Source organism: Ricinus communis, chromosome 7 (genome assembly GCF_019578655.1).
Source record: "Ricinus communis isolate WT05 ecotype wild-type chromosome 7, ASM1957865v1, whole genome shotgun sequence".
Classification (NCBI taxonomy): domain Eukaryota; kingdom Viridiplantae; phylum Streptophyta; class Magnoliopsida; order Malpighiales; family Euphorbiaceae; genus Ricinus; species Ricinus communis.
Genome location: NC_063262.1, coordinates 21,479,019 through 21,504,963, shown reverse-complemented (window position 1 = coordinate 21,504,963; position 25,945 = coordinate 21,479,019). Strand labels below are relative to the sequence as shown.

Below are 25,945 nucleotides of genomic sequence, written 5' to 3'. Positions count from 1 at the left end.
ATGAAGTTGAAGGATTTAAAATTAAAGAATTATCTCTTCAGCTCCATTGACAGGTCCATTCTAAAAAAATCACCCAGAAGGAGACGGTTAAACAGTTGTGGGACCCAATGAAGGTGAAATATCAAGGAAATGCTCGAGTGCAGCGTGCTCAGCTTCAAACTCTTCGCAGAAATTTTGAGCTACTTGAAATGAAACCAAGAGAGACAATCACCGATTATTTCGGTAGAGTGATGGTGGTGGCTAATGATATGAGAAACTACGGTGAAGACATGCAGGATGTCAAGATCGTTGAGAAGATTCTACATACTCTCACAGAGAAATTTAATTATATTGTGTGCCCAATTGAGGAATCGAAGGACATTGATAGTATTTCAGTTGATGCTTTACAAAGCTCATTGTCGGCTCATGAGCAGAAGTTTAAAAAGAGTGGTGGAGAGGAACAAGCATTGAAGGTCAGTTATGAGGAAAGAGGAAGCAGAGGCAGAGGATTTGTAGCGAGAGATCGAGGAAGAGGCAGAGGGAGACAATTTAACAGGCCATCGTAGAATGTTTTAAATGTCACAAAATAGGACATTAATGTCCTAGTTGGGAAAAGAAAGCCAATTATGCTGAGATTGATGAGGAAGAAGAGATGCTTTTGATGGCTTATGTAGAAACCAACAACGTAAAAAGAAAAGAGGAGTGGTTCTTGGATTCTGGCTGTAGTAACCATATGTGTGGAAATAAGGAGTGGTTCTTGAATTTTAATGGTGCGTATAGACATTCTGTGAAGTTGGGCAACGGCATAAAAATGAAAGTGATGGGGAAGGAAAACATATGGCTGGAAATCAATAGCACAACCCAGGGGATTACTGATGTTTATTATGTGCCGGATTTGAAAAATAATTTACTCAGTATAGGCCAGCTTCAAGAAAGAGGATTAGCTATTCTTATCCAGCATGGAGAATGCAGACTCTTTCATCCAAAAAGAGGTCTAATCATGCAGACATGGATGACAACGAATCAAATGTTTGTATTGTTGGCTAGTGTGGTACCTGAAAGCTCTGCCTGCTTACAAACAGTGATAGAAGATGAATCGCAGTTGTGGCATAGGAGGTATGGGCATCTGAGTTATAAGGGGCTGCGAACACTGAAATATAGAGACATGGTAAAGGGAATTCCCCTTTTGAAAGCTACAATAAAATCATGCATTGAATGTTTGGTAGGAAAACAACATAGAGAGTCTATTCCGAAAAGAAGTCAATGGCGTGCATCCAAGAAATTACAGCTCATATACGCTGATATTTGCGGCCCAATTACACCATTTTCTAACAGCGATAAGAGGTACATTTTAACTTTCATTGATGATTATAAAGTTGTGGATATATTTTTTGAATGAGAAGTCTGAGACATTTAAAACTTTCAATGCTATAAGAGTCTTGTTGAAAAAAGAGTCTGGAATGTCTAGATGTTGTTTACGCACTAACAGAGGAGTGGAATTTACCTCCTATAAGTTTAATATTTTTTGTAAAAATAATGGTATAAGTAGACAACTCACAGCAGCCTACACCCCACAGCAAAACGGGGTAGCCGAGCGTAAGAACCGGACTATCATGAATATGATTCGGTGTATGCTGAGTGACAAAGAGGTACCGAAAAGATTTTGGCCAGAAGCTGCAAGATGGACAGTACATGTTCTCAACAGAAGTCCGGCATCGGTAATAAAAGAAAAAACACCAGAAGAGATGTGGAGTGGAGTTAAACTAAAAGTGGATTACTTTAAAGTTTTTGGATGCCAAGCTCATGTTCATGTTCCAATCCAGGAAAGAAAGAAGTTGGATGATAAAAGCTTCCCTTGTGTGCTTCTTGGAGTTAGTGACGAGTCAAAAGCATATCGATTATATGATCCAGCAACCAAGAAGATTGTGATAAGCCGAGATGTGTTTTTTGAAGAAGATAAGGGTTAGAATTGGGAAAGGACAGCAAAAGAAGTAAGACTCGATGTATTGTTGTGGGAAGATTGTGATGAATCAGAAAATAAAGAAGAATATGCTATAAACCAAGGAGCTGCTATACTGCCAGAAAACATTACTCATCAAAAAGCACCAAGTCAAGAAATTTCAGATGCAGATAGATCTCGGAGGGCTCCTACATACTTGCAAGATTATGTATCAGGAGAAGGTATTTCGGAAGAAGAAAATGAGTCGAACAATCTTGCTATGTTTATTTCCTGCGAAGATCCTCATTCCTTCGAAGAAGCGGTAATAGAAGAAAGATGGAGAAAAGCTATAGATTGTGAGATAGAGTCCATTGAAAAGAATGAGACCTAGCAGCTGACAGCTCTACCGGCAGGAGCAAGAAAAATTAGCGTAAAGTGGATTTTCAAGACCAAGTTGAATGAGAATGGTGAAGTGGACAAGCACAAAGCCCGTTTGGTAGCTAAAGGCTATGCTCAGAAACATGGGATCAATTACAATAAGGTCTTCGCCCCTGTAGCTAGATAGGATACAATTTGGATGATTTTGGCACTAACAGCACAAAAAGGTTGGAATGTCTACCAGCTTAATTCAAGCGCATTTCTTCATGGTGATTTGAATGAGGTCGTGTATGTAGAGCAGCCATTGGGATATGAACGTAAAGGTAAAGAAGAGAAGGTTTACAAGCTTCGGAAGGCACTTTACGGATTGAACCAAGCACCACATGCTTGGTACAATAGAATTGAAGCTTATTTTGTCAAAGAAGGCTTTGAACAGTGCAACTATGAACACACTTTCTTTGTCAAATTAGAAGAATGAGGTAAGAGTTCTTTAATTGTAAGTTTTTACATTGATGACTTGATTTTCACGAGAAATAATTCTGGTATGTTTGAGAAGTTTAAGGGCTCCATGAAACATGAGTTTGATATGACAGATTTAGGGAAGATGAAATACTTCCTAGGTATTGAGTTTATGCAAAAACCAGAAAGCATCTACCTAAGTCAAAAGAAATATGCCGGGGAGTTGTTGGAAATGTTTCATTTGCAGAATGGAAATCTAGTTAAGAACCCAATTGTGCCAAGTTCTAAACTCTCGAAGGAAGGAGGGGGAGCTACGGTAGATGCAACCGTCTATAAGCAATTAATCGGAAGTCTCATGTACATCACTGCTACAAGACCAGACCTGATGTATGTGGTGTATCTATTAAGTAGATACATGGTCAGTCCTACCGAAGTGCATATGCAAGCAGCAAAGAAGGTGTTGCGTTATTTGAAGGGTACTATGGCGCTGGGACTGTTGTACAAGAGAGGTGATGTGAAGGAACTAGTTGCCTATACAGACAACGATTATGCTGGAGATATCGACGATAGGAGGAGTACAAGTGGCTATGTGTTCTTGATGAATGGAGGGGCTGTATCTTGGGCTTCGAAGAAGCAGCCAGTGGTGACATTGTCCACCACAGAGGCTGAATTTGTTGCAGTAGCATCTTGTGCCTATCAATGTGTCTGGATGTGAAGGGTCTTGGAGCAATTTGGTTATTCACAGCCACAATGCACAACTATACTCTGTGATAATAGCTCAACAATTAGATTATCAAAAAATCCAGTTCTACATAGCAGGAGCAAATATATTGATGTTAGGTTCCATTTCTTGAAGGATCTTATGAAGGAGGGAGATGTGGAGCTTGTTCATTGTGATACAAAGGAACAAGTGGCTGATATAATGACTAAGCCCCTGAAACTTGATGTGTTCATGAAGCTACGTGAAGAACTTGGAGTGTGTGAGATACCACTGAGTTTAAACTGGAATGCTACTGCTTTCAGTTTAGGAGAGGCATTGTTGAGTTGGGTTTTACTATTTTAATGTTTATAGCTAATAAGTTCCTATTTGTTAGGAAGCAAGTAGATAGAGTTGAGTTTTCAATTAGTCTATAACAAACACCGCTATTTGTACGTGGTTGTTATTACTACTTTTTATTTCTTATGATGTACAGGCTATATATGTCTTAATTGTTCTTTTAATACATAATTAATCTTTTTCAAAATCTTATTATGTGATTGTGAGTCTATCGGAAGGGCTAAAGGCAATAGTTAAAATAGAAAAATGAGTGACGATTCTACTCTTATCTTATTGCCATAAGAATGTGGTCAGCTTGCATAGATTTGCTAAGCAAGTGGTTTTCAGTTTGACCTTCAGGTGTTTGACGCAGGTTGTGTTTTGTTGGGATGCATAGCTGATGACGAACGCTGACTGTGATAGAAGCGGACTTGGCTATGGACCGGTTGGAGACTTGGACGCAATTCTCATGGAATTATGGACTATTTGTTATAATTCATTGTTTGTTGTCCCCATCAGTCAAATAAAACGAATCATTTCTTTGGCTACGTGTTTTCTAGAATACTAAACATAGAAAGAACAACTATTTATTAAATGATTTTAATGTAACAAATTAAGGAAACATATTTCCAAGATGTCTTCCTAATCAAAATCATAATTGTTTGATGATTATATTGTTTAAGTTCTTTATGTGTTCGCGTATTATCCTATTTTGTCTTCTTTTTTTAATTATTTTTTTATTTATGATATAAACAATCCACTATATAATAAGAGGTAATTATTTAAGTGAAAATAATAGTCATATTATTATTATTATTATTATTATTATTATTATTACTATTATTATTATTAAATTTCATGAGACTTGAATTTTAAAATTTAATTGGTAATATACTTGAATTTTAAAGTTTAATTGGTAATTAGATTATCTAATAATATTATTTTTTTATGTTATTCTTTTCTTTTAAAATTTAATTAATATCAGTAAACAGAAAAAAGAAAAGAAAAACATATTGATAAAAGCTTCATTGGATACACATGTAATACCTAAATTTTTTTCTTTTTAATAAGAATAATATTAGTAATAATTAATAACTTATTTTTATTTAAATTAATATTATTTTATTTTTAATTAGTTTAATTGTGATGATTTAAAGTAGAATTTCAATGCTAGATAAAAATAAGAGAGTTATTTTTCTATATCAAATTAGTTTAATTTTCAAGAAATTAATTAAGTAAATTCCTTAGGCAATAAATTATATTTTTGGTCATTTAATTTTCTCTCAAAAATGAATATATAAATTAAAATTCTATATTTGAGAGTTATGAAAGAATTAATAAATAATATTTTTATAAAAGAATTTATTTAAGAATGATGAATTTTAATTAGCTAATGGTGTTGATTTAATTGAGAAATAGTTAGTAAATTGATTAACTAAGTTAATTAAGTGTTAGAATTAAATTAAAAATTTATTTTGGAATAAGGATTAAAAATAAATTTTTTATTAATATATGGAATTTTAATGAAAATTTGTATGTTTGGTATTTTTGTAATTAAATATGTCGGCAATGGTATTTTGGTAATTTTATATTTAAAAGCAAGGATAAATAAGTAATTATATATTTTCAATAATTCTAATTTGGCCAAATTAAATAGTTAGGGACTTAATTGAAAACCTAAATAAAATTTTAAGGATTAGTCGGAAATTTTACATGGTGAAATTGTTAGTAATTAAAAAGTTGAAGGACTAAATGGTAAAAAAAAAGTTCAGGGACTAAATACTGATAAGGAAAGAAAGAAAAAGAAGGAAAGAAAGAGAGGGGAGATGGGCACGTCGAGGAAGAAGGAAGAAGGAAGAAGGAGAGTTGTTGTCCGTTGAGCTCGAGGCGCGGTGGCGGTAGTTGGCAAAAGTGCCGGCTCCAGCGGCAGCGCGGCGAAGAAAAAAAATAAAAAGAAAAGAGAGGAAGCAACAATTATCGACGCCGTGCGGGGCGTTTCTAGCGGTAAAGGCGGCCGAGTCAAGTGGCGATCGACTCACCTGAGAATGGGCTTCCTTCTAGGAGCAGTGGCGATACAATTGGTGGCCGAAGTTGGATCATCTTCAGCGCGTTGTTTTGAGTCCGTTGATGCATTCAGAACGTTGATCGGACTCTGGCGGTTGGAGGCGAGTCGACCGAGCGATCAAGCGTCTTGGTAGTTCTCTAGCCGTTGATTTTAGAATTCATTGATAAAATTATGTGTTTAATTGTTGTGTTGAATATTAGAGAAGTTATTGTGAGGTTTTATTGTTGAAATTAATAATTGTCGGACCGTCTGCCAATAGTTGTGATTGTGTTGTATTGCGGAATCAAGAAAATTAATGCAGTTTTGGTGGCCCGACTCCCGTTAATTTATCGCTATATATTTGAAGTGTTTTCTGGCAGGTGTTGGACCTGTTATACGAAGGGCAAATGTCCGTAATTTAGGGGAGGTTCTGCCGGATTTTCGGTAGAATTTACCCGAGTCGAAAATTTTTAGACAGTCAGTCCTAGGAGTTTAAGCCTAGGTTTAATTGTTAAATATTTACTTATTATGATTTAATTATTCTCGTGATTAGATAAATTCGTAAGTTCGACTTGCTCCATCCGAGACATCGGAGCAGAGCTAGGAGGTCGTCAGAACTGTGAGTTAAAGTCATCTATATGCTTACGTGTGTCATGCTAAGATTTTACGTAATAGCTCTGATTAAATTATTAATATTTTAATTATTTATTTATTTACTATTTATATACGTTTCATTTCTGCATTATGGCTATGGTGATTGCATGTTGACTCGAGATGAGACGGCAGTAGAACATGCCACCTGATGGGTTGCATCAGGACCGCGTGCACATCGGTATGAATTTTGAGTTAGGTAATAGAAGAATGTTTAGAATTTGCTCTGGTCGAGTTTAACTCATTGGGCTGAGTAAGCTGAGTTGCCGGAGTAAAGGTCCTTAGTCGAGCATTGCCCTCTAGGTACCGGCTTAGTTGGAAAGTTAAGGGACCATACTAGATTTAAGGATTCTGGTTGAGCTTCGCTCTCTGGGCGCCAGTCTTGTTGGAAACGAGAGAGCCGAAAGGCTGAGATTGTTTAGCAATAGGGATTAGGGTTCTACTGAAATACTCCATCCTGTAGTATGTGAACTTTACTTTTATATAAGCATGACATGACACGTATATTTGTGCATGATTTAATGTCTATCTTAAATTAATTAAATGTGTTATTGAAGTGTTTGTAATTGTTTTTGGATATATGATTTTAACTCACTTCCGAAACTGACAGTCTCAATTTAACTGTTTTCAGGTGTGTTAGTTTTTCCGCAGTGCTTTCATATAGCAGCTTGATTCCTTCATATTTGGGTTAATGTAATTGATATTTTATTGGTATGTTGACTTTTATAATTTTAGAATCTCCGCAGTAGGAATTTTAGATTTATCCTTTTATAATTTTCATGTAAATTCTGATCTTACTTATTCATGTTGGCAGTCCACATTCTAATTATGTAGAACCTGATGGTTAAGGTTAATTATGGTTCAATGATATTGGATTGAGATTTAATTAAGTTAGTGAATGGTCAGACTTACTACGGGATTCGGTGGCCTTACGCCTACCCATTCCCTAGTGCCGGTCACGGGCCCACAGATCGAGTCGTGACAACACAAGTATTTGATTCTTTTATTAATTATAAAACAATTTAGATATGATTTTAATCCATTTGTACTTTTATACTATATGTTATTTCTTGATGTTTAAAATTAAAATTTCAATATATATATATATATATATATATATATATATATTAATTTCTAAAACTTAGAATTTTTTAACATATATATTTAATTTTGACACATAAAATATTTATTTTTACCTTGTACTTATTTATTTTGACATTTGTATTTATTCTTAAAAATAAAATTCAAGCCGGTATGTGATTTTATAATTTTTCTATTAATTTATTGATTAATAAATTATATTCCTAATTAAACACTAATTTTAATCCTAAAAAATAGAATATTAATTATATTTTAATATTATACTAACTAATAAATAGTTTTCTAATATAATAATAATACTAATTTTGTCATAAAAAATAGCATATTAATTATATTTTAATATATATTAATTAATAAATTAATTTTAATTGGATAATAATTCTAACTTTAAAAGTAATATCTAAAATAATATTTTTAATATTATATTTAATAATAAATTAATTTTTTATTGTATAATAAATTTTTAATTTAAAAAATAGTAATATCAATTCTATTGATAGTATTAATTCTTATAATACTAAAATTGATTAATAAGTAATTTTATAATATTTTTATATTATTACACTAATAAAATTTTAAAATTTTAAGAAAATTACAAACGACATTTAAAAATAGTTAGGTTTCTATTATTTTTAAAATATATTAGTTAATATTAAATATTTATATTTATATTAAATATATCTATCAACTTAATTTTATAATTTAAATAATAATAATGGTCGTTTAATGTACTGGTAAACGACTAATAGCAATTAAATTCTAAAATACCGTTTGATTTAGTTAGAATTAGAATTAAGCCATTGAATATTAATTTTTTAGTTTGACCCATTGCATAAAATTGAAATTATAATCCACTTTAGTTCAAAATGACTCTTTTGTTAATTCTAAAATTGTAAATCAATAATTGCTTAAATTCATAAAATATTATCTTTAATCACAGAATATGAATAGATTTTCAAAATTATTATTTTATTTTTCCATGAAAAATAATATTATTTATATATGTATTTGGTAAATATTTTTATATTATTTATTGTATGGTTATTTAGTTTTATTTATCTACCACAGCAAGCACGTAGTACCTCTCCACAAAATTTCAAAAACACATTTGGAGGTAAAAAAAGAAGAAGAAAGGGAAAAGAAACCACCTTGCCCTTCAGTCTATCAAAATCTCAGTTCAATTCAATTCATTTCAACTTTACAGAATCTTCTTTTAAGAAAAAAATGGCAGAAATTCTGAGCCCTAATGCAATCCTAAAGCAGAGGCTCCCAAGAATCCAATCCCCAACCGCTCCTTTCATCTTAGGCTCTAATGACGATAAACTCGAGCGTGCTCAGGCACGAGCCGCACGTGCCGCCGCTATTCGCCGCAAACTTATCACCTCTAATACTACTAATCAGTCCGGCGAGAATTCCGATCCATGCCTCGATAAGCAGCAGATTCTTGATCTTTTCCAGAATTGTATAAAGCTTGCTAGCGAAAATGTCCGATTTTGACCTATCTTAGTTCGAAACTAAACAAGGTCTATGTGTAATTAGGTTACTGAATGTTTTGATGTGTGTTAATTGTTGTGCAGAAAATAAATCAAAAGAACACATGGGAGTTGAATCTAATAGATCATCTCTGCGAGATTATTAAAGTCGAAGACGAGCAAGATGTTGAGACCAATTTCCAAAAGGTATATCTTTTTTAAAAAATTTGCATATATGTATTGAATGTATGCATAATTATATATTTAGAAAAGCTCCATTGAAAACGTTAGATTTTGAGTTTTGGAGAATATATCCGAATTGAATTGTTTTCAGTAAATTTAGGCTTTGAGTATATTGTCCATTGATTGAAGATCATAAGTTAATTTCTTAATTTCCTCAAGTATTGGCAACGGTATGTGTTGTTAGAGAAAATCAAACTTTAGCTTAATCGAAAAATTTCAACTGTTAGGTCTCGGGGTAGCTTTTGATCTCTATTTCTTTCCATTGTAGTTTCCGTTAAAGGCTCAATTTTTAGTTGAAACTTAAGTTTCATGCACAAATCTTCTAGGCTTAGTATGCGGAGAAAAGGTCTTGTTAATGGCATTCTTATAAACTGCTGTTGGAGCATTCTTCACATTCATACATGTTGCAAGTCTGCATTATATGTCAATGTATAGAGAATCATTAACTTCTGAATGCTTGAGCTAAGAGCCAGGATGAAAAGTTTGACATATGAAACTAGTGTGAATTTTTCTTAATTCTTTTTTGTGCTTTAACTTATGCATCATTGCATCCTTTTAGCTCGTACTAAATGTGCATGAACCTTTATTGCATTTGAATTCTTACAGGCCAGTTGCACACTGGAAGCTGGAGTTAAAATTTACTCACTGCGAGTGGATTCTGTGCATTCAGAAGCATACAAGGTCCTTGGTGGGATTAATAGAGCTGGTCAAGAAAATGAACAAGGTTAGACTTGGGATTATTAGCCTCTAAAATAATCTGGAACAACTTTTGCATTTTTCTTTTTTCCATTTCTTCTGGGAGGTGTTAGTCATTTTTGAAGAAAGCTCATTAGAATTGCTGAATTGAGTAAATTGGTGTTTAATTTAATTAATTCATATCAGTGAGCTGCATGTATTATAACCAATTATGGAAATTTTGTTATCCTACCATCATATATTCTGTTTGGCCTTTGTGAACTGTAGCATACTTACTGAATATCTTTGTGCTTGTTGGTTTCTTGATGTTGTTCTGTAATGTCAGATGCTGTTATGGGCGATGCCAATACCGACAGTTCACAAGAGGAAGGGCATTCCAAGCAAGATACAGAAAGAAAGGTTGTTGGGTTTATTAGTCACAAAGAACATTGATTATAATAAATAATGTCTAACAGAAGTTTATTACACGCAGATTTCACATTTGTCAACACTGGAGTCATCATTTGAGTCTCTTAATGTGAAGAAGTTTGATGGTGATTGCATATCATAACCCATCTCTGTTTATAGTATGAGATAATGATGCAGTTAATAATGGATCTTCATTTGCTTTCCAGCTGCATTTGCTGTGGATCCACTCTATCATCAGACATCTGCACAATTTGACGAAGGTGGAGCTAAGGGTCTCTTACTAAACAACCTTGGATTATATGGTGCATGTCGAGTGCTCTTTGATTCACAGGAAGTACCAGGGAAGTTCACATCATGTGAAAATCAACATGAAAGACAAGATACAATTGATCTTTCTTTTACTAGAGGTGTACCATATGTACTTTGCATTAAATTGAGTTTCTGGTTGGTTTTCTTTTTATACTGTGTTCAAAATTATATTGTTATTTCAGTTTTAAGAACTGACTGCTTGTTTTACTTTCCAGATTACATTGAACACATGGTACTGAACATGCAAACAGTGGCTGAAATTTCCCCAACTTTGAAAATCATTGTCAATCAATTTGATGAAGATAATAAAAGGCCATTAGACACTTTCCCTTCTCTCCAGAAATCTTCTCAAGTGCTTGATAAAGATGAAAGTTATAATGAAGAAGTTGATTTTGATGGTAATGCATTTGAGAGTGGTGAAACCTGGACTTGTGAACATGATGAGCAAACAAGTGTTGTTGATGATGAGCCTAATGGTGCAGATACTTCTTTTCCAAGTATTCATGAGGTTTACACCACTATTCTACCTTTAGTGTCACATTTACTTCTGATGATTTCGTCTTTGTTGTTGAAGAACATAATGAAATTGCTGCTGACCAGTTATGCTTTACTCTTTAGGAAAATGAACTGTTTTCCTTCAATGGTCCTGATATGGATGACAGATTTGACAAAGTGGATAGCTACTTGTCTTTTAGTTTGGGATTTACGTCAAAACAAAATGCTTGGGCAGGTCCTGATCACTGGAAGTATAGGAAAGCTAAAGGTAAGGTATAGGACAGTGCATACTAAATCATTATTGTTTTTCAACAGTATAGCATTTGCAATGAATTAAAATTTTTAGAAGTTGTTTTATAGGTTTGGAGGACAATTCTACTACAGAGGAAGGATCACCAGTAACAGCCAAGAAACCCAAGACTAAGAAGCAAGCAGAACTTGATATTGATTTCACAAAAGCCTTGGATGAAAATTTGCCAGATGTCTTTACGCCTCCTAAAAATCCCAAGTCATTGCTCTTGCCTGCGACTAGAGTACCATGCAGCACAACATTGCCTGAAGATTGCCACTATCAACCAGAAGACCTAGTTAAATTATTTCTTCTACCTAATATAATGGTAATTCTAGTTACATAATTATTAACCATTGAGATGTTACTTATTTTCCTTGTCATTGATGAAAAGATTATTCTGCTTGCAGTGCCTTGGAAAGAGACGGAGAAGGTCTCAAGGTAATTCTCTTTTCTCACTCAAAGTTCTAGCGGAGGTATTCTTGATTTTCCCTACAATTTTATTACTAGCACTTCATTTCAATTGATGCCTTTGTTGCTAGGACATGTTTAGAAAGCATGTGCATATCTGGTATTCTAATTTTAGTTTCTTATTTATGCAATGCTTAATTAAAGTCCAATGTTTATAACTGCAGGATATTATAAAAGAAATAACTTCTTAGTTGTTGATCTACCTTAATTTAAAGCCTGCTTATACTATTACTGTTATATATAAATTATAAATGGAAACTCAGAACTATTATTATTGTTAATTTTTTTACCGAACTCAGTCCTTCATGCTACTAAGCATTTGGCTAATCTGGAATGGTAGAGTAACTTTGGCATTAAATTTTGGGGGAGGGATTTGAAATACTTCATGGATCTAAAAAGGGTCCTTTCTGGTACAGAAATTCAGCCAAGTGAAGAAAAAACTTAAGAATTCTTACAATTTTCTAGTTTGAAATTTTCTCTTTTAACCCAAGGATTTGGATCGTATACACTGAATGATGTGTTTTTTAGTTCCAGGGCTTTTGAATGATTAGTTTTTAACTTGTCTAGATTTAATTAGCTTCTAGGATTACAAAACTTTTCATCCCAAATGTAACTAGTACTCCCTAGTACCAGAAACTTAATGTCCTTGTATATTCGTAAAATAAAAGGCTGCTATCAGTTTCATATTTCTGTATCTACCAATTTTAAGAGCAAAAAGCTGTATGATGGCTGTCACAAAGTTTAAACTTTGGACGAAAGCTTGGTCAAGGATAAGGTGTAAGATGAACACAATGCGGGAGTTAGGATTATATCACTATTTATTTCCTGCTTTTGCAAGAAAACTGTGTGTTTAATCTTTCAGCTTTTTCCTGGATGGGTTTTTTATTTCACCAAGATGATGTTAAATTTCTGGGAAAATGTAGATCTTTACAACCTCGGATGCATTTCAAGACCATTCAGATTGTGTTATTTTCGCTGTTGCCATTTTCGATCTACTGTCTGTCAAAAACTATCCCCATTATAATACAGTACATTTTAAAAATGCGCGTAATCAGCCCACTCGATTTTCAGATGAACCGAGGCAGCACTCGGATGATTATGGAGCAGCGCCATCCTGGGATGATGGAAGCGTTTTCGGCGGCGATTTTGATGATGGAAACACTCAGAGTGACGTGGAAGACCCCAACACGCTTGTTTCACAACCTCGCCAGGTTAGTTGACAAGTTATTCTTATTCATTTCTTTTAAACCTATGCTTGCACTTTTAGAACTGTGGGCTTGATATTCTGCCTTTAAATCAAAGTAAAAATAACAAGGCATCCAGTAGGTGTACCATGCTGAAATATAGTACTGGTCAACTATTTGTGTGTTCGATAACTGCTAGAGTAAGCAAATCAGTTAACAGAGAACGATTCTTGTTCAAAGAGAATTAGTCCAATTTTTAATTGATCTTTATCTAAAAAAGTACAGATACGAGCACAATAAACATATGGACATGGGCATTTTAAAAAATTTAAAACATGATGCGGGAGGGACGTACTAAATTAAAAATAAATATTTATTATATTTAAAATTTTTTCAAATTTAAAGAATATAAAAATAGAATTTAATACATTTCATATAAATAGGATTTAATTAATTTTAAATAAAATATTTTATGGATGTATATCTAAAAATAGATTTTATTAAAAATTAATTATGTCTATAAATATTATAAACTGTTTCGATTAAAAAATTAAATTTTTAGATTAATTGTGAAATTATTTATAAATTTAGAGGGTCAAATTATTATTTATTCTGATCTTAAATTATTAAAATTGCGGGCGTTTGTGTTCTAAAAAGTTCATAGCTGAGTCTTCGATATATTTTAACCTTGACACATAAATACGTCAGGGTGTGTCAACATAAAAATATATAATAAGGCAACAATTATAATCATTAGATATAAATCTTAACCATTATTTAAAAACTTAAAACTAATAGAAATGGTATGGTATGGTATGGTTACCTAAGTTTTTTCCAATTACATTTCAGTTATAACCTACTATTAACTAATAGAAATGGTATGGTTACCTAAATTTTTTCCAACTGCATTTCAATGTTAACCACTATTTTATTCTCTCTCAGAGGCTCTTTCAAATAAAAAGAATGGGAACACATTGATTAGCATGATTTTGTAGCTATTTTTCCGTCATAATATTTTCTTTTTATATTTATTTTTTTATAATCACTATAAGCACATCACCTATTCCCTTACTATTTTCTTTACAAACTCAAATATCTTTTCGATAAAAGTTTTTCATTCATATAAATTTTTTAGTATTAATAAATTATATTTAATTTCTGATAAATAAAATATGTAAAAATTAATTATAAATTTATTTAAATTTTATTAATTTAGATAAAAATAAATAACTATCTTTTACAATATTACTTTAAAAACCTGCTACCAATCGAAACCCGTCACTTCTAACTGACTTCTTAGACCTCATCATTGTAAGTAAAGCGCAAAAAAAATAATTTACTTATAAAAACCTTCCTTTCGGGTAATTTTGGGGTGATGAATTGATGCTTGCACATACTTTTTAAATCCATTTTTTCAGGCCCATTGGATGACACTACATGAGATCTAAACCATCTTTCCTTTGAAAATTCTTAGCATTTATGATCTGATCAGTGGAAATTATATCCACCAGCGTATAAAAGATCACATTTTGCTGACGCTGTTGTTTCCTAGGTAAATAAAATCGAAGTCCAGTATGATAAAACTTCTAAGCAAGTCGATGTCCAGGCGCTGAAGGAAACGCTTTGGCACCATATGGAAAAATCTCCTCAAGTGTCTATTCAGGTAAGCTAAATTGTATTTGCTTATTCATTGTGTTTCCATCATCATTGCTTAAAGGACATCTTTCAGTTGAAATGTCAATTCAGGTTTACATGTTGAAATGATGCAATAGAGCGGTTGAGTTGACGCAAACATTATTATTGCTCTGAAAATCGTTTTCCTTCTTTGAAAAAAATTATTTTTTATTTTCAATTTTATATGAAAAATTATAAATAAATTGCTTTTGGTGTTTGATGATTCTGAAAGTTATTAAAATATTTTAATTTTATTAAATTTTACATTCTTAACTTATTATTATATATATAACACGATAAGAATTTGAAAAAAAAATAAATTTTCAATGATTATTCTATCATCACGATAATCATTTGTTGAAGGTTATTCCAGTAATTGCGATAGTTTAAGTAGATATAAAATTATTTAGTATTTGTATAAATCTTTTCTTTTTATATTGAAAAGAAGTTTTGCCTACTTTAAAATAGTTTGGTCTTTTATTTGGCAAAAAAGAATTCTATTATTAATGCACCTTAAAAAATTCGAAAAATACAGCGAGGTATTCATGTAAAATATTTTTGGCATGATATTATTTTAATATTGTGTTTGGTTAAAATTTATAAAATTTATTTATAAATTTAAAATTTACGTACTTTGAACGAAGTAAAAATTAAATATTAGAATTTACACATTCAAATTTGTTTAAAATTGGTTATAGTTAAACTAAATTCTATCAAGATAGGAAAAAATTTTAAATGTATTTCATATTAGTTTGTCAATGTATTTCATAACATTAAAATATTTTCTTCAATTTTTTTTTATCTCTATTTTATTTTCACTCTCATGTATTTTTCTCAAATAAAATAAATTCTTTAATAAATTTTAACCAATCATAAAATAAAACATGACATGACTGGTGCAATATGCCTTGTCTTGAGTAACTGTTTAAATGACTAATCTTTCTTTTTATTTCTCAATTTCCTAGTACACATTAAGTATACAATATTAATTGGGGTTAAATAATATTTTCTATCCTAAAAAATTAGTCTGTCTTTTTCGGGTTCATTTGAAATTATCATTCATCTTTTAACTGCTAATCTAGTAAGTAATTGTTAAAGATACTCTTTATTAATTAGCATAAATATTATCACATATAATTAATTTTCACATTTTATATTTTGAAATTGTAACTTTTATAAATAAATTCAATATAAATATTTAGAGAAACAGTGTTAAAAGTTATAAAATTAACTATATATATGTATTTTCTTTTAAAAAAATTCATCTGTAAATTGGAAATGCATTATCTTTTTGGACGAAGAGGGTGCATAACATGGAATTGAGTGGATAGAAAACTTAGAAGTTTAAATATTTACATGGATTTGTAGAGTATATCATTATTAGAAATGTCGAACTTTTTTTTGCATCCACATCCTAAGATAATACAAAATTTATTGTGATGTTGTTTTCTGTAGTAGGAAATCTTTATATTAGCTACAACTGAAAATGTATTGACCTTAGATGATAATTTCTGTTTATGAGAAGGAGGATGAAGAACAGGCATTATCTTTCAAGAACCTATTGTCTAGCTTTCCCAGTGAGTGCAGTGCTGCTGGAACTATCAAGGATATTTCTCCTCATTTGTGCTTCATATGCCTATTACATTTGGCAAATGAGCATGGGTTGAGCATCCGTGGGTGTGCCAGCTTGGATGATCTCAATATACATCTCCCTAGCAATAATTTGCATGTCAATTGAGTGCTCTAAGCCCTAATGAAGGTTCGAACACTTCCTCTCTTTTTCCTTTTTCTGTTCTGGGTCATGAAAAAAGTTTATCTTATGCGCCCTATGTAAGATTGTAAATCTCAAAAATTTATTGTCCGGCTTTTATTGCAATATGCCGACAATAATATTGTATTTTTGTTTGACATTCCAAGAACACTTGCAAGTTGCAATCACATCTCAGAATACCTGTTAAAGTTTTCTTCTTTGGGTGTTCTTTTTTTTTTTTTTTTTTTTTTTTTTTTTTTCTTTCTCTTTAAAGCCAATTTAAATATTGGTGTTTTGCAGGGAGGGGACTGAAATTTATGTCGTTGTAACCCCTAGGGTAGGTTATGCTTCGAGACACGGGACTTGACAAATTAAATAAAATATCAGAAGGATTGGTTGGGATATGTCCCCACATGGTTGTGTAAAATAGGTGTGGTCAGTCATGATATTTTATATCAATGAGTCTGGATTTCTTTATTAATATTGACGACACAATTATTAATAGAGTAACTTAAAGAAAAAAGAAAAGAATTGAGAAGCTGAGGCTTGTAATTCCTGCTGTTTGTACTTATTTTGTAGAGAAATGGACAAATAAAATTATCAGTTTGGACCATGTAACAATTGTTAGACAGAAACATCAGCTGAAGTATTACGATGTTGTCATGTGAAGATGGACCCCTTTCCTCGGCTTTATTCGGCCAGAGATGCCTAATAGGAGGAATCTACACAAACAGCCCATGCGAATCTTCATCACACATTTTCCCTACAGGACCACAGGGAGGGTAACCTGCGAATTAACTGGCATGCAGTTCTGCTTCTAGTTTCCTTGTGTAACGCGTGCGTAACATAAATCTAACTATCTTTCTCATAACTTTGGTCAAACCATCTATAACTTTATAAATATCTTAAGTGGAGGAAAATTCGTGTAATCGTGTTTAAAAGAGATTGTTATTATTGGTCGTCCTTTTCTTTTTCTATTGTTAGGAAAATCTATTTTTGGAAATTAACTTTTTTTCTTAATTTTTAAATTGGGTTGATGATAAACTACCACTGATATGCGTTGTAATATAACGTGAGATAATTTCGTTTTTTTTTTCTTGATTTTAAGAGGTTGAAAGCTCAATTTATAAATATAAGTTACGGATAATAAGAAGTAAATGGGCCAACAAAAATCCAACAACATATAGCAATTAGACCCATTAAAGGGAGTAAAATTATCTAAAATGTTTGAGTTTCACTCCAATTTGGATTTAGCTCATTTTATTTCATTTTGAGCTAGTTTAAAAAATATAAAAACTTAAAATTCCGAGCGAGTTTTAGAAAATAAATACGCAATTAGATATCAATGTGTCTTTTTTAGTACTCGCAAATGCACGAACTGTTCCTATAGTAAGAGTAAGTTCACCACGAGATCAATCTCTCAAGGAACTATGATGCCACTTATTATAAAGACTAATTATCAACACGAAACAATAAAAGTAAATCTAAACACTCTAAATCGTATGTTTGAGAAGATAATGGTCATAAAGTAAAGTAACTAAACAATAAATAAATATGCAATGCAAATGCAAATACTTATGATCTAAAACTATATGCTAAAAATAGTTTTTAATCTAGCCATTTACTTAGTAATCTCCTTGTTTTACTTTAAGCCTAGATCTAATGAATGAGATGGTGATGTACATTTTTTCTAAATCACTCAAGCTAATGATGCAACTTAGGTTTCTTATACCAACATAGATTAAAGTAAAGATGATGTTTCTAATACTTTTAAACCTAAGGATTTTCATAACAATTACTTTGCTAAATTAATATGATGGTTAACTAACAATAATAACTGAAACTAATAAAGATATGAATGCAAAGAAATCATTCATTAAATAAATAAATAACAAGGTTCATACAAAAGTAGAAAGACTTGTGAAAACTAGCCTAACATATTTAACCCAATGATCATATGGTATTAAATAGAAAGACAAAAAATAAGAAAGTAGCTTCCTCAAGATCCATAATTTCTTCAAGTAGGAAGAAGATTAGTCCTCAGTCTCCACTTCTTGAAAAACTCCTTAGATTCTAAAGAATAATGAAAACTAAAACTAAAGTGTTTATGAAGAACTGTAGAGAATTATGGAGAGAATAATGGTGGCAGGTGTAGAGAGCAGGTAGGAGAAAACTCCCCTCCTTCTTCCTTCCTTCCTCTTCAGGGTTTTGCAAAGATTTATATAGATGAGAGTCATCCTCTAAATAAATCTCTCTAGAGATGAGTATACTAATATAAGTCTATTTAATAGATAAGACTTTAAGTATCTTAATCTCCACCAAATACTATCTCATAAATAACTCTTAATATAAATCCTAATAATTATATAAAATGACTAAAATATCCATTGGGTCTTATAATTAATAGTCCATGCGTTTTAATCTTGGGCCTTGATACGAATATGTCTCATTAAGCTTTTTTTAGCTCTATATTTTCCTCTTTTTGCTAATATTCCTGAAAATAGACAATTAAGCTTAAGCGAGGCAAAAACACATATTTTTCACCATTTTGTATATAGTAATATATCATCAAAACTCTAAAATACTCTTAAATATCTATACATAATTTGGACTGATCAAGTATGTTTATAAGCTTTTAAATTTGTTGACGAATTATATAATAATAGAAGAAGATAATATGTATTTTTTTGAAAAGAGACTATTTATCTTTTACATTTATAAGATAATAATTTTTATTAAAAAATAATTTATTAATTTTATTTTTACTGTAGTAAGGTTGGTCTTTTTCTAGATCTTTAGAAAGTTTTCTTTTATCACTTTAAATTTTATTACTTCTTGTATGTTTTTTTTTTTAATTAGCTTTAATATTAATTATTTTGATTTACATAACGAAATAAGTTAAATGTTATGTGAGCTTGCGAATTCGACTTACTTTCTGACCATTTGATCTCATTCAAAATAATTCGAACTCCAATCCCAATTAGTTTCACCCAACTAAACCTAAATCTGATCGCTAAGCTCGTTTTCAGTCGTCCTGAGCCCATCTCTTTCAGTTAGTAAATGCAAGAGGAAAGGCGCAGTCTCCTCACTTATGTATAAAAAGTGGGCCTTTTTCTGCACTCACCTTATCCCTTCTTAATTACAAAAACCAAAACCAAAACCAAAACCAAAACCGAAACAGAAGCACCCTTCCAAAAAAAAAAAAAAAATCAATCTCCACCATGGCTACAATCAGCACCAAGATGATGAAGATGGCCATGTCCTCCTCCTCCTCCTCCTCATCGTCATCCTCGCCGGTAGAAACAGTGTCCACTTCTACTCCTCAGCCTCCATCATCTTCTCTCCCTCTCCGTACAATTCCAGGATCATACGGCTGGCCATTGCTGGGACCGGTGTCAGACAGGCTAGACTACTTCTGGTTCCAAGGGCCAGAAACTTTCTTCAGGAAACGCAGTGACAAGTACAAATCAACGGTTTTCCGTGCAAATGTGCCGCCGACGTTTCCACTTTTTACAGGAGTGAATCCGAACGTCATTGCTGTTCTTGATTGCAAGTCTTTTGCTCATCTTTTTGATATGGACATTGTGGAGAAGAAGAACATTCTTGTGGGCGATTTCGTGCCTGATATTAAGTTCACCGGTAGTATTAGGGTTTCTGTTTATCTCGATCCATCTGAACCTCTGCATGGTAAGGTATGAATCCTCACTCAAACTAACGACCCTCTTGTCTTAATTGTTCATTACTTTTCTTTTCATGATACCTTTTCATTGCTGTTTCCTTTAATTTTCTGCATACGTTCAACATTCAGTCGCTCGTCTCGAGGACTTGTCAGATTGACATGTAAGTAAATAATTGAGCCATTTTTCAAATGGGTAAAAAATATAAATCTTTTAGTTGCATTAAAAAAACTAATAAATTATTAATGGCTGGAATCATATGAATTAAATATATATGTGAGAGAAACATGTAAGATCTGTTTAAGTATATATCAAATCTCACTAATGGTTGAGTTTTTATTTTCTTAGAAGAATAAAATCAGAAATTTGGATTTTGACAATTGTCAGATGAGTTTGAGATATTAAAAAGAAACATTGATATAATTAAGCTACACGTCGTTTTCGAACATATTAATATTCTTTAGCATATAAGGGAGACGTAGCCCATTAGATACTTTTTCTATTGGTATTTTTCCAATTTTTGATTTGTAACTTTATACTACACAGGTTTTGTAGATGAGATTTAAAATGTTTTTTCTTTTTAAATTAACTAATGATTTTATTCGAAATATTAGTTATGTAGCTGATTAAAATTTTTGAGATAATAATAGTAAGGATATTATCTAACCCACTATAGATTAGTTAGAATAATTATGGACATTAGATAAAAAAAATATTTATCACCTAATTTTGATTAAAATTTTATAAAATATGATATAACAAAGGCAATTTTACTGCTTTTTTTACATATTAATTCTTTAATAATTTTTTTTGAATTTGATATAAGTATAAAATTAAAGCGCTTGAGATTGCTTGAATGTGAAAAAATTAAACTAGAATTTGATATAATATTATATTATATTTTAATTTCTTATGAACTGTCTTTTCTTTTTGGTTAGATTTGCTTTATACAAATGCATCCGTTTATTTATTCTTTTAAAAATTTTAAAACTTAAAAAAATATAACATACTAATAAAAATTAAAATTAGAAAAACACTTTTCCAACCTGAATCTCAATCACTCCTTTAAACACTATTGGAATTTACAAACAATATTGGAATACATATTTAAGCATTGCTAAAAGTATTACTATATATACAACACAATGAAATAAATAGGACAGTAATATATATATAAAATTATTTTATATTTTAACTTTAAATGATTAACACATAATTATTAAAATTAATAAATATATTATTATTTTTTATTGTTTAGTGTATAAGCAATGAAACAAAAGCAAAAGACATAAATGACCTCTTAAGTTTTCTTCTATTAAAATATTAATTAATAACTCAAAATTTAGCGCACTTTTTCCGTAAATCTGTAAAAGTTCCTTTTATTTTTGTTTCCTGAATGCGCTTTTAAATGATAAAGATAATTTTTTTTTGGGTCGGACGAAAAATTAAAAGATGTTAGTAATAATATTATATTGAATGGTATGAAAATGTTGGAGAACATGTGAAAATTTCACTTCCATTTTTATGTCTCTAGCAAGTGGGGTCCACACAACCTTCCAGCAAGGTTGGACTGATTCGCTCATCTTTGATTGTCCATGGGCCCGCTTTCTTTTTCTTTAAGAATTAGTTTCTACATTTGAAAGATAAAAGAAATATTTTTATGTTTAAGAAGAGCCATATATTTTATTTCCATAACATTTTTTTTAATTTATATTATATTCTTACTTTTATATAATCTGTATATATTTCATTATTATTAAATTAATGATTTAATAATTATTGTAGATTTCATTGATAAAATCTATTTTAAAAAATTACTTATAAATTTAATTAAAATTAAAAAATATATATTTTAATAATTTTCTTTAATCGCAAGATGTTTAGTCTTGTATTAAATTATTTAAAAATAGTAATTTTACTAAAAATTTATAGTTTCTTTTTCTTCTCAAAAAGAGAGAATGATCATATCAGTATTTTATATTATAAAAAATGAAAAAGAAATATTGTGTGCCTGAGAAATCCTAAAAGAATAAAAAATATGTTATACAAAAATATTTTTATCTTTTAAGTATAAAAAAAAAAAAAATTGCGAAGTACTTATCAAATTTTACTCATCTTAATACGTCTTCAATCCCTATAATTGAAGTTTAGAATTAATCGTTTACTTGTATATTTGCACGACTGTTATTATTATTTTGATTATAAAATCAAATTGATAAATATAATTTAATAAATTTTTTAATATAAATATTATTATAATATTTTAAAAATAATAGCAAACTAATTATTTTTAAATGTTTTTAACTTTTAAAATTCTATTAATATAAAATTATCTTAGAAATATTTATAATTAATTTTTATATTATATAAATTAATACTATTTAAATAATTAATATTACTATTTTTTAAATCTATTATTTATTGTACAACTAAAAAAATTCTTTTATGACTAAATATAAAGTAAATGTTATTTTCTAAAATTAGAATTGTTATCTAATTAAAAAATTAATTAATTAATTAATATATTATAATAATTAATATATTATTTTTTAGAATTAGAAATAGTATTTAATTAAAAATGTAATTCATTAATTAATAAATTAATAGAAAAAATCATAAAAAATATATAATTTTAAATTTTATGTATTAAAATATATAAACATATTAAAATAAATAAATATAATATTAAATAAAAAATTTATATGTTAAAATTAAATATATATATATATAGACACAGCTTTGCAGTTGCTACCGGAAACGACAGACTATGATATTTATGTAGAAGGGGTAAAGTTTCCTGTTTAGGGTCCCATTTTAATTATTAAATTCCCTGAGCACATAAAAATCAAACACAAATTAAAAAGAAAAATTCAAAAATAGATATGAAAAGAAAGGAAGTTGAGTTCGGAACCTTTATCAAAATCAATACTTCACATAAGTCAAAATCTTTAGGTTTCTCTTTTCTTTTTCTTTTACTGATTTAAGTTCTAATTAGCTTATAGTTTTTCCAAATGATTAACTAGACCTAACTTTAAATATATTAATTATGTTTAATTATTATAAAATTATAAAATAATATTTTAATAAATTAGTATTTGACATAATAATAAATAGTAAATACTTTTACTAATAAATATTATTATAATAATAATAAACACATAAATTAATATATCAATAAAATAAAAATTAAAAGTATCATATCTTTTTTCTTACAAATTCTTATCTTCAATTTTTATAAAAACTCTTATTGAATTATTTGAACTCTATCATAAATATATATATTATTAATTCATCAATTTCTTATAGAAATAAGAATATTTATGGAAATATTATAGAATTAAAAAATATATACGTGAATAAAATAAATTATTAAAAAAATTTAAAAATTTCATATCTTTTTTCTTTTTATTTCCTATCTTTAATTTTTGTGAAAACTTATAATCTATCATATATATATTTATATATTGTGCGACGTATTCATCAATTTTTTAAAATTAGAAACACATGAAACTGTGATAGGATTAGAATTAGATTATATTAATCAATAACTAATTCTATTAAAATTAAAAAAATTAAAAATTAATTATATATATAATTAGAATATAATAAAATTAATAATTATTGATTAATTATAAGAATATTTAGCCGGTTTAAAAATTTCTCTATTTATATATATATATATATATATATATTATATTATTATTATTAATTGATATATCTCTTTTGGTAATTGTATTTTAAATTTTATAGAATTATTATATCCGCGTGTCTATATTAAATAACTGAGACTGCTTTATAACTACAAACCCTTGTAATGTTTTCTTCATCTACAGATAAAATATAGATATATAGTTTTTAGAACTATTTTTATTTACCTCATATTAAAACGTATTAAAATTGATGCAATTGTGGAAAAGAAACTTATACAATGTAAGATTTAATATTTTGTTATTTATTTTTAGTAATTTAAAGTTGTTCTATCGAATACCCCAAATACTACCAGAATTTGGATGATAAGAAAGAATTTAAGAGCTATTCACACAGTCGAGTTCTATTTCTTCTTTTTACATACAATTAAAATTGTGCATGCATGTAGTCATTTGCATTGATCATATGAAGGAAATACTTTTACGTAAAAAACATAAAATGAAATTCCAAATCTCTTTCTGCTATCCATGAAGAAAAGAAAAAAAGACCCACCTTGAAATGAGAGACATTTTTGCTTTATATATGTATAGTGTAGAAAAATATGAACCTCCCTAAATATCAACATATAGGTGAAAAACTTTGCCATGGACATCTTGAAAAGAGGCTCCAAAGTGTGGCTAACAGAGCTTCTCGCCAACCTTGACACACTGTGGGATACTATTGATAAAGATATCTCAGCAAAAGGCAGTGCTAGCTTTCTATTCCCTCTTCAACAATGCATTTTCAAGTTCTTGACCAAAGCCCTTATTGGGGCTGACACATCAGCCTCACCGGAGATTGAAAAATCTGGGTATGCCATGTTGGACCGATGGCTTGCCTTGCAGCTCCTCCCTACCATCTATATTGGCGTTGCTCAGCCCCTTGAAGAAATCTTTCTTCACTCTTTTGCTTACCCTTTTTTTCTTGTTAGTGGAGATTACAGAAAGTTGTCTGAGTTCATCAGAAAAGAAGGTAAACAACTTGACTGACTAACTTATGTTTGTTTTGGTTTCTATTCAGATTCAGTTGCAATTAGCTTAAGCAAAATACTTAATCACCTACAGATAATGAATGTCAGTGTCATGATGATTCAGTATTAGAATTTATATAAATGAGTTGATGATTATTCTAGAAATTTAAGCAGTACTTTTTGCTCTTAAATTTTAATTTCTCAATTAAAACAATATTTTTACATTAAAGTTGAATTCATTTTTGTTGCATTCAAACAGGTAAAGATGTGATACAGAGAGCGAAAACCGAATATGGATTGAGTGAAGAAGAAATTATACACAACCTTCTCTTTGTACTTGGCTTCAATGCATATGGTGGCTTCTCTGTTTTCATACCTAATCTATTAAGCACCATTGGAAGTGACACTACAGGTTTACAGGAAAAGCTACGAAAAGAAGTTAGAGAAAAAGGTGGTCCGAGTTTAAATTTTGACTCGGTTAAAGAAATGCCATTAGTTCAATCAGTAGTTTATGAGACCCTTCGGTTGAATCCTCCTGTTCCTCTTCAATTTGCCAGGGCTAGAAAAGATTTTCAACTGAGTTCACATGACTCTGTGTTTGAAATCAAGAAAGGCGAGATATTATGTGGTTATCAACCTCTGGTTATGAGAGACTCCGAGATTTTTGATGATCCAGAAACTTTTAAACCAGATCGGTTCATGGGTTCGGGTCAGGAGTTATTGAATTACTTGTATTGGTCCAATGGACCGCAATCCGGGACACCGACCGCGTCGAATAAACAATGTCCAGCAAAGGATTATGCGACTCTTAGTGCTTGTTTGATTGTGGCTCACTTGTTTAGGAGGTACGACTCTTTTACTGGGAGTTCTAGTTCCATCACTGCCGTTGAAAAGGCTAAATGATGTGATGATGATTTCTAGAATTATGTTAAGATTGTATGGAGTTTTCTGCTAAGATGAATAAAATGGATAGAGGGCATTGCTTGTGTTTAATAAATAGTTTCATTACTCCGCAAAGGAGATTACATCTTCA

At 30.3% G+C, this 25,945-nt stretch overlaps 2 protein-coding genes across 5 annotated transcripts; both read left to right on the top strand.

Annotated features, from left to right (window-relative positions):
* Positions 1 to 8,677: 8,677 nt before the first annotated feature.
* On the top strand, positions 8,678 to 16,990 carry LOC8276187 (condensin complex subunit 2). Of its 4 annotated transcripts, none has more exons than XM_015725470.3 (14): positions 8,678 to 9,072; positions 9,165 to 9,266; positions 9,909 to 10,026; positions 10,324 to 10,397; positions 10,471 to 10,531; positions 10,613 to 10,813; positions 10,931 to 11,223; positions 11,334 to 11,478; positions 11,571 to 11,827; positions 11,910 to 11,940; positions 13,042 to 13,181; positions 14,707 to 14,817; positions 16,351 to 16,587; positions 16,879 to 16,990. In XM_015725470.3, the coding sequence occupies exons 1-13, from the start codon at positions 8,812 to 8,814 to the stop codon at positions 16,564 to 16,566; spliced, it is 2,010 nt and encodes a 669-aa protein (XP_015580956.1). In that variant the 5' UTR covers positions 8,678 to 8,811; the 3' UTR covers positions 16,567 to 16,587; positions 16,879 to 16,990. The 4 variants fall into 4 exon arrangements, with proteins under 4 accessions (XP_015580956.1, XP_025014917.1, XP_015580955.1 ...); XM_025159149.2 differs by having other exon boundaries at positions 16,853 to 16,990; XM_015725469.3 differs by lacking the exon at positions 16,879 to 16,990 and having other exon boundaries at positions 16,351 to 16,792.
* A 2,594-nt stretch (positions 16,991 to 19,584) lies between these two features.
* On the top strand, positions 19,585 to 25,945 carry LOC8276186 (fatty acid hydroperoxide lyase, chloroplastic). The gene is made up of 3 exons (XM_015725482.3): positions 19,585 to 20,270; positions 24,533 to 24,914; positions 25,172 to 25,945. Exons 1-3 carry the CDS (start codon positions 19,800 to 19,802, stop codon positions 25,813 to 25,815), a joined length of 1,497 nt encoding a protein of 498 aa, XP_015580968.1. The 5' UTR covers positions 19,585 to 19,799; the 3' UTR covers positions 25,816 to 25,945.

What these genes read in the sequence shown, in the direction of transcription:
- LOC8276186 (XM_015725482.3), top strand. Translation starts at nt 19,800, where the DNA reads ATGGCTACAATCAGCACCAAGATGATGAAGATGGCCATGTCCTCCTCC. An exon ending in CTGAACCTCTGCATGGTAAG is followed by an intron (nt 20,271 to 24,532) that starts GTATGAATCCTC and finishes ATCAACATATAG; the next exon opens with GTGAAAAACTTTGCCATGGA. An exon ending in TGAGTTCATCAGAAAAGAAG is followed by an intron (nt 24,915 to 25,171) that starts GTAAACAACTTG and finishes GCATTCAAACAG; the next exon opens with GTAAAGATGTGATACAGAGA.
- LOC8276187 (XM_015725470.3), top strand. Translation starts at nt 8,812, where the DNA reads ATGGCAGAAATTCTGAGCCCTAATGCAATCCTAAAGCAGAGGCTCCCA. An exon ending in TTGAGACCAATTTCCAAAAG is followed by an intron (nt 9,267 to 9,908) that starts GTATATCTTTTT and finishes GAATTCTTACAG; the next exon opens with GCCAGTTGCACACTGGAAGC. An exon ending in TAATGTGAAGAAGTTTGATG is followed by an intron (nt 10,532 to 10,612) that starts GTGATTGCATAT and finishes TTTGCTTTCCAG; the next exon opens with CTGCATTTGCTGTGGATCCA.